Source organism: Malus domestica, chromosome 11, assembly GCF_042453785.1.
Source record: "Malus domestica chromosome 11, GDT2T_hap1".
NCBI classification, from domain to species: Eukaryota; Viridiplantae; Streptophyta; class Magnoliopsida; order Rosales; family Rosaceae; genus Malus; species Malus domestica.
The window spans coordinates 35528300-35537107 of NC_091671.1; the positions used below are offsets into that span (position 1 = coordinate 35528300).

An 8808-nucleotide genomic window follows, 5' to 3' on the forward strand; every position below is an offset into this window, starting at 1 on the left:
TTGAAATTTGACAACATTTCATAGAGAGTTAATAGATTAAGCTCGAACTATGTTTTTACCCTAGTTTGCCATTATTATCGGATTGGTTTGCTTTTACACTTTGAATGACTGAACGAAATTTGTTGTACGTATGATCTCATGTGATGGAACGTGTTGATAAATATAAAATTCCCGGATCAGAAATTGTTGACAAAATATATGTGTGATCAATTGAGGCATGGTAGCCCAATTCTTTGCAATCCTACTATATGAGAACTCTTAAGTTAATGTTTGGAAATGCCTCTTAAAAGAATTTGCTCAAGTGGAAGAGCTTCTATTAGAAGCACTTAATTATTTTTAAACAAATTGCAAGTGGATTATGAAAAAAATACTTCATGTGTATTTTTTAGAAAATTTTATAGTGGGACTATTTACATACCAATTTTTACTTCTCACACACTAGTTAATTTGTGTCATTTGAATGTCTTCAATTCATTCGATTCGACGATCAGAAACTCAGAGAGGTGTGTGAGAAGTAAAAAAAGGTGTGTGGAGCCACTAAGTACTCTGATCTAGTGGTATTCTTCTTCATTTGTAGATGAGATGTCTTAAGGTTCGATTCTTGCCAAAGACAAATTTGAACTATATTATTGCTGGGCCATTATGAGGCTAAGCTCACCCCTCCCGCATTGTTGATAATGCGTGTGTGGATAGCACCACCCAATTTTTATTGGCATTCCAGAAGAAAAAAAAAATATTTCCAAGCCCCTAAACTTTACGAGCCTATTTGGTGGGCTGGTTGAATAAGTTGATAAATTAAAATGGACTTTAGTTCAGTCCATTGTTTGTTGTGTCAAAAGATGAGATGAACATGACTGAATATGATAGGTTATAAATCCATTATAAAACGCGTTATATAACGTATCCTCATACACGAATTACACGTCTTCTCTTACAAAACCTTAGAGTCATTTCCAATTCAATTCTATTCTTAAAAGTCCAAGCCTAACCAAACGTCCTCTATGGGTTAGGAAAAATTTGATTTGAAGACACTCTTTCAACTTTGTTTACTGTTTTTTTAGATAAATTCCACTGTGTTTACTTGATCAAAAAACAAGTCTTAAATAGTAATAAATTTAAGAGAAAATTCTACCAAATAAAATATAATAAATGAGGGAGATGACACCATAACTAGGGATAGGCAACGGTTATGGTGGGTGGGTAAGTGCGGCTATTTACCCATAACCGTTTATACTTATATCCGTATAATTGTTTACCCGTTGGGTAATTACCTAAACGGTTATACCCATACCCATAACCGTTTATAAACAGTTAACCATACCCATAACTGCATACCCATTTAACCATAACCGTTTAATACCCGTTTACCCATTTACCCTTTTTAACCCATTTATCTTCTTTTTTTACCATTACCCCTTTTCACCCGTCTACATGTTTTCTAACAACTTGAAAATTAAAAAAAAAAAATTGTCATAGTTTTCTCGTTTTTGACAACTAAATATTGTTAAAGGTACATTCATCATACATTTCTGTATTTTAATTTTTTAAGTCTTTATATCATTATAATAATTAAAATAACAGTTTACGGACGATATTTTTAACTGTTACCAATGAAGGTAAATATAATATTTGCTAAGTATTATTGGGTTACAAAAATTGTTTAGAAGACATTTCTGTCAATTTTACGGTTACCCGCAATGAATTTAAATTAATTTGGCGAATTCTTTGATGATGAGAATCATCATTCCTGCAGCAGTGTTATTGAGAGAATGACCGATGAATTCCTTGCTAATTTATTAGGTGCTAAATATTATTGGATCGAGAACATAGTTTGTACTAATTTTACATATATAAAATAAATTGGTAAATGGTTACCCGTTTATAACCGTGATTAATACCCATAACCGCCCATTTAAATTTCGCAGGTAAACGGTTATACCCATAACCATTTATTTATCTAAACGGTTACCCATAACGGTAACCGTTTAATTTAAATGAGCGGGTAACCGCGGTTACCCATAACCAATAAGTATTTGTCCATCCTTAACCATAACGGCATTTTGATAACAATTTGAGCACATCTTAAAATGAAAAAAAGAAAAAAACTTTAGTTTAAATGAAAAAGAACAAATAAATATGTAATAAATAGCATCAGGAAAATGTAAAAATGTAATTATTCTTTAAAAGTTAACAATACCGAAAATATTCCGTTAAAATTCAAAAAAAAAAAAATATCCGAATAAAATAGAAAATTTGGATAATAAATACTTGTAATTTCTCTTAAATCATAATTAACGACTTAAATGCAAGAACGGAATTTGAATCGTCTCTCCCCACTCTACCCCACTCAATATCTGGTACCGCAGGGTCCCATCCCCAACTGACACACGTTCCAGACACTGGCCGTCCTCGCATTCCCTCTCCTTCTTTATCGCTTCCCAATCGCCACCTCACATACAATTCCCTACTGATGTGCTGCTGCTGAAACCACCCGCCTCCCGCCATGTCTAAACCCGCTGACGTGTCATTCTTCCTCCTCCTCCTGGTCCTCTGCGGCCAGGCCCACGGAGGCCGTGTGCTCCTCTCCGACTTCATCCACTCCACGTCGCCCGGTCTTATCTCCGATGGAGTCCACCACCGGTCTCACTCCTTCGCGCCCTACCTCGCTCTCAACAACTCCTTCTCGGCAGCGGACTCCACCTGCGACCAGACCTATGGGTTCTTGCCCTGCACCACCACCGTGATCGGGAACCTGTTCCTGATTCTGGTATACGGCTACTTGATGTACTCGGCCGCCACCTACCTCTCCAATGGCAGCGAGCTCCTGCTCGAGATTCTCGGCCCCGGTATCATCGGAGGCTTGTTCCTCCCCATCCTCGGCGCCCTTCCCGACGCCATGCTCATTCTCGGTCAGTCTCTTTGTATTACTCCCTGTTTGGTTGCCGAGAAAGTGAGAGAAAATTAACATTTCTTTTGTTTATTTCGGATGAAATTTTATGCTTTTTAAATTTCGACATTTTGTGAGTGCCCAAAAATTGAAAGATCATACCTTTTGTTAAAATGTGAATTAGATTAATTAGAATTTTAACTTTTCACTAATTCATTAGAATTTTAACTTTTTTCGAATGGATCTTTTCATTTGGATCCAGTAGAAGGTATATATTTTGAGTTGTGATGTAGATTGGATGAAGTTTAGAGATCGTTTGAATGTGTTTTTAAAATGACTAAAAGTGTTTTGGTGAAAAATATTTTTGAAAACAATTCTTAGTAAAAATGTTAGTAAACTTAGGAAAAACATTTAAATTCTTCCTGAAAGAAGCACATTAGAATCCAAAAATATTTTCTTTAAAAATGGTTTCAATCATGACATCCAAATTAACCTTTATAGAATTGACCCCACTGTCTGTAGTTGCTCTTTCTGTTTGCTCGAATTTGAATTGACACTTTGTGCCTTGTTATCACCACTAGGTATTGTATTCAAAAGTATTCATAAATTTTCAAAACATTTTTTAGGAACAATTTTTATTAAGATTCAAAAACTTGTATAGTATGAGACTTAAATATTTTTTTTTAATTATAATAATTAAAAAGAGAAGAAAAAACACCCTACAACAGCTCCCTGTTAATACGGGAATTACTACTAAATTCAGTTGGTCAGATAGAGAGATCAAAATAGGGGATTGGAGGAGAGGGAGATGAGACAGAAAGAGCAGAGAGAGATTCGTAGGGGAGGAGGATCAGGAGAGAGAAAGAAAGGAAAGAGGATAGAGACAGTGAACTAGCAGAAAAAAAAAGGGAACTTTAACGAAAAGCACCCGATACTGTTCATTTTAACGAAAAATCACATTTTTACACTAAAAAGTCAATCCTGATACTATTCACTTTACCCTTTATTTTGTTCTTATCATTAAAACTCAAAGTTTTCAAGCCTTTTTCATTAGTTTTTCTAAAAAATAATAATCAGAGTGAGAGGAGAGGAGAGAGAAAGTTGTTGTTTAAAAACTCTAAAAACTCACTTTTGATGTTTTTTAAAAGTAGTCTAATTTTAAGGTAATGTTGAATAATCGGACTCGGTTTACAGTTTAGTAATCGTGGTTCAGAAGCAAATTTAAAATGGAAAAACAAAGATCAAATACTTCAAAGTTAAATCAAGAAAAGAAAAGAGACTGTTCCTGCAATATAAATTGTTCTAAATTAACCCTTTGTATATGTGAAGTTGAAACTTTTATGTTATATGATAGTTTCATAGCTCAATTTCTTAAGTACTTAAATCTGCACATCAGTCATTGCTACATATGTTCGGTTTTCGGGGGATCTGTGCAGTGTTCTACATAAAGGATGCTCTACGTTTACTCCTCCTATTTGGATGATCTACTTAATAATTAACTTTTAATTGCTTCTGATACGTAACGTATTATTTTCAGTATCCGGGCTTTCTGGAACTACGGAAACTGCTCAAAGTCAGGTCTCTGTTGGAATGGGCTTGCTAGCTGGTTCTACTGTAATGCTTATTTCAGTAATATGGGGTTCCTGCGTTTTCGTCGGCAAGTGTGACATTGAGGGATCGGTTGCCATAGATAACAGAGATACAAAAGGGTTTAGCATAACTGGTATGCCTATATTTTCTTTGCTTGTTTTATTAAGGAATGTTATTGCAAATTTTCTATGCATTGTTTGCACCTTACAAATATTTTCTGTTTATTTGCGGTCAGAAAATATTTGCACCTATGGTAAATGGGAAATACATAATGACGATTGATGAAGAATGGGTGAAGATCCGCGGGATGTTAATGCATGTAGCTATCGGTTTACCAGTTACATTTTAGTTAGTAAGTGATGAAATTCTAAACTAAGTCTGAAAAATGAAATCTTAAGAAAATTTGTATGCCAGAAGACGTGTAATGGGAAGAATGCTTTATTGAACTAGTTGTATATTTGTTTCCTAGTCTCCCGTTCAATATCTGAACAAGAGAGAACAAGTCGTGAATGATTCAAACAAGAAAACTGGACTAATTGACCTTCTTGTTCATCTCACAAAACCCAGGTGTATATGGGTGTCACTATACCGAGAATGTGCATTGTTGACTGAATCTTTAAATGATTGTGTTTCCCACTCCAGGAATCAAGAATTTTGAAATGTCTGATTTATTAAGTAGATGTGAACTAAACCAGAAGTGTTGGAAATTGCAGGTTCTGGTGTCAGTACTGATATCTGGACAACCTATGCTGCAATGATTATGATTGTATCCGTCATCCCATTTCTTATTGTGCAATTACCGCAGCTCCTCGATTCCACCTCCGCTAGACGCCTTGCAGTTCTGATTTCACTCATTGTCTCTGTCGTGCTTTTGCTTTCCTATTGCATTTATCAGGTAATTGTAGTTGTCATGCAGCAAGTCAGCAATTACATAATCTGTGTAGTGTAACAAATCTTTTCTTCGTTTTTCAGTTTGCTGAACTCAGTCTTATTTGTAATTTACGTCTAACAAATCTGTCCATTTTCTTTCATATGTGTAATTTGCATTTCTATGCAAGGATTTATGCTTTAGTAATCCAACATTGTCAACTTTTAAGAAGAAAAAGGAAAAACAGTGATGACATAACAATTGGTTACTTATTTTGGGAAAGAAGGGTGTTTTGGTTGTTTCATTATTAAAAGGTCCGAGGTGTTTTGGTTGTTTCATTATTAAAAGGTCCGAGTACTTTTAAGCGCATTAATATTCTGTATTTTCTTTCATACCAAAAGTTTGGATACCCATTGCGATTTTGTCATGCTAGTTCTGTAGCTAACCATAATCTGTTTAAATTTTCTTTTTCCTAGTAATACGATTTGGATCTTCACGCTTATTTTCACTGCTATCGCCTTATATTTAATTGTTGGTGCAGGTGTTTCAGCCTTGGATCCAGAGAAGAAAAATTGCTTATGCAAAGCACAAGCATGTTATATCAGGAGTCTTACAACAGCTGAAGAAGCGTGCATTGGGAAAGCTTCTTAATGATGAGGGTGAACCTGATGAAGAAATTATCAAAAAGTTAGTATTTTATTTTAGTATTACCGATGGAGTAGTCAGTCATGTCTGTTCTTTGTGACTCTTGTACTTTATTCTTAGAGATTGTTCTAACGAGTTTTCTGATTGTATGTGTGTCAGGTTGTTTGATACAATTGATGTGGACAGGAATGGGTTTCTTTCAGCTTCCGAATTAAAAGCACTAATTGTAGGAATCAAGTTTGATGAAATACAGTTTGATAACGATGATGCTGTAGCTAAACTGATGACTGATTTTGACACTTCTTGTGATTCCCAAATCAGTTTTACTGAGTTCTGTGCTGGTATCTCAAAATGGCTCAATGAGGCAAAGCGTCACGGAGATACCAGTACTGACTCTGGTAATCATACAATGAAGTTTTTAACAGACTTTCACGAGGTAATGTTTGTTTATTTAGATAGATTTAAGTTTGCTTATTTGATACGACTTTTCTATGCTAATCTTTTAATGCTTTGTCGAGTACAGCGAACAAAAGAAGAGCACGCTCTTTTGGGGGCGAATGGCCAAAGTGATGAGGTTGATGAGGGTGTTGAGAATGTTAAGCGGACCTCCATCAAAGCAGGATTAATGTTGTTGGGAGGAACTCTGATTGCAGCTGCATTTGCAGATCCCTTGGTAGATGCTGTTGATGATTTCTCCGATGCCACAAGCATTCCAACTTTCTTCATCTCATTCATTGCACTTCCTCTGGCTACTAATTCTAGTGAGGCTGTATCTGCGATTATCTTTGCCAGCCGCAAAAAGATAAGGACGGCCTCGTTAACATTTTCTGAGGTTTGTATTTCATATTTCCCGTTCATCTGTTTGTCAATCTGCAAGCCTGATAATACTTTACACCTTCAACAGTTGTATAATTTATCAGTTGGAGCTTTTAAAATATGTCATAGACTTTTAAGTTTTAGGCTTTCCCATTGACATAATCTTTTCTACAGTGTCCATCTGAAATCCTATTGATATAATAGTAACCAGTATCTCAACAATAATTAGTGTAATTGCGACTTATAGTTAGCCAATAATCTTCTTCTGTTGGTTTAACTATGTCGATTGTTGAAATATGACCTCTTCATCCGTTTCTTGTTGCAGTTGTACGGTGCAGTAACCATGAATAACCTGCTCTGCCTAGCAGTATTTTTGGCTCTGGTTTACGTTAGAGGATTAACGTGGGACTTCTCAGCCGAAGTCCTCGTGATTCTCATCGTTTGCATTGTAATGGGTCTTCTAGGCAGTTTCCGCACTGTCTTCCCTCTTTGGACGTCTTCAATTGCTTTCCTTCTCTACCCATTCTCCCTGGCACTGGTTTACGTCCTCGACTATGTTCTTGGATGGTCATAGACACATGAGGTCCTACGATTTCATTTGAGTACTCTTACGCGTGTACGAATCGAAATGTCTTCCCGTTTTCAATTTTCTTATGGTTTGTATGATCTTTGATAATGTTCTAGTGAGTATGCCCGTTACTTTTTCATTAGAAACTTGGGATTTGTACAGGCACTTGTATTATGAGCCAATTTTCTGTGTGTAAGCAAAACCCTAATATATTATTGCAGTTTTAGCATCTAGATTTATATCTTCTGAAATTTGTTATTGTGATTGACATAAACATTTTTTATTAGATTACGGTTAGCGGTTTTATAGCTCTCAGTTTATCTTCAGACACTAAAATACTCAAGCTGAAGTATCATAAGCTAAACTAGAAATGCCGACTATTTGAGGATAAATTACAAGTTTGGAATGTCATACGTCGCCATTTTCTTAGATAATGCGGGCACAAATTTTGTTGACATCTGAAGAGCCAAAAGATCTAAACGCCAACTTGAAAAAAGCATGTCTAACACACTGCTACTTCACTGTCTCATCCTCTTTCTAATCCTCTGCGGAGGAGCAGCCCGCGGCCGCAACATCTCCGGTCCTCAAACCTTACCGCACGATGCGGTACACCACCGGTCCAACAGCTCGACAGTGGCCTACCTCACTCTCAGCCGGCCCGTCTTGGCGGCGGCAGAGGCGGAGTCCTCGTGTGAGGAGACTACCGTGCACCCACAGCGTGCTAGGGAACCTTTTCCTGATTTTGGTGTAAAGGTACTTGATGTACTTGGCAGCAACGTACCTTCCGAATGGTCGGCCCCGGTATCGTCGGAGGGTTGTTTCTTCCCGTCCTCCGCTCGCTTCCCGACCCCATTCTCATTCTCGGTGAATATCTCTGATTTCTCTGTCTGGTTTTGGGCGGGAAAGTATGGTAAAAAAAGTGAAAGAAAAGCCGAGGATAACATTTAAAGGTGAAGAAGCATGAAAATTGGTGGTTGTTGACTTTTATGAACAAACCATGTGGCCCATGATTTAATTAGGGAAACAGGTCTGTCTGTCTCCATGTCTTTCTTTATCTTTTCTGTCTTCTTTATTAAATTATGGCAACGGTAGGGTACCGAACGAAAATATTGGCGCAAAATTGATTCGCGTTCTATTATTTATATAATTGATTAATTTAGTGGGATAAGATTTTATTTTTTTGTTGTTGTTTTATGGCAACAGTAGGGTGATTTCCAAATAGATCCCATAAGAAAGGAGGTTCTTTTTTATTTTTAATTTAAAACATTTTGAAACTAAACTTATCTTTCAGGTTGAAAATTTTGCAATTTCGGTTGTGTATTTTTTTTTTCTTGAAATTTTCAGATCATCATCATAATTTGAAATTTGTGAAATAAAACCTACTGACGCTCTAGTTAGAAGATGCGATTATGAGACAGAGGTTCAAGGTTGAAG

General features: G+C 36.3%; 1 protein-coding gene across 1 annotated transcript; it reads left to right on the forward strand.

Annotated features, from left to right (window-relative positions):
- The first annotated feature begins 2289 nt into the window (after positions 1-2289).
- On the forward strand, positions 2290-7607 carry LOC103448741 (sodium/calcium exchanger NCL-like). Its single transcript, XM_008388009.4, has 7 exons — positions 2290-2909; positions 4425-4610; positions 5191-5372; positions 5887-6032; positions 6150-6426; positions 6514-6822; positions 7132-7607. The coding sequence occupies exons 1-7, from the start codon at positions 2504-2506 to the stop codon at positions 7378-7380; spliced, it is 1755 nt and encodes a 584-aa protein (XP_008386231.1). The 5' UTR covers positions 2290-2503; the 3' UTR covers positions 7381-7607.
- The last annotated feature ends 1201 nt before the right edge of the window (positions 7608-8808 follow it).

Coding starts and splice junctions, on each gene's coding strand:
- LOC103448741 (XM_008388009.4), top strand. CDS start 2,504: ATGTCTAAACCCGCTGACGTGTCATTCTTCCTCCTCCTCCTGGTCCTC. Junction 5,373..5,886: donor TTTCCTATTGCATTTATCAG/GTAATTGTAGTT, acceptor TTGTTGGTGCAG/GTGTTTCAGCCTTGGATCCA. Junction 6,823..7,131: donor CCTCGTTAACATTTTCTGAG/GTTTGTATTTCA, acceptor TTCTTGTTGCAG/TTGTACGGTGCAGTAACCAT.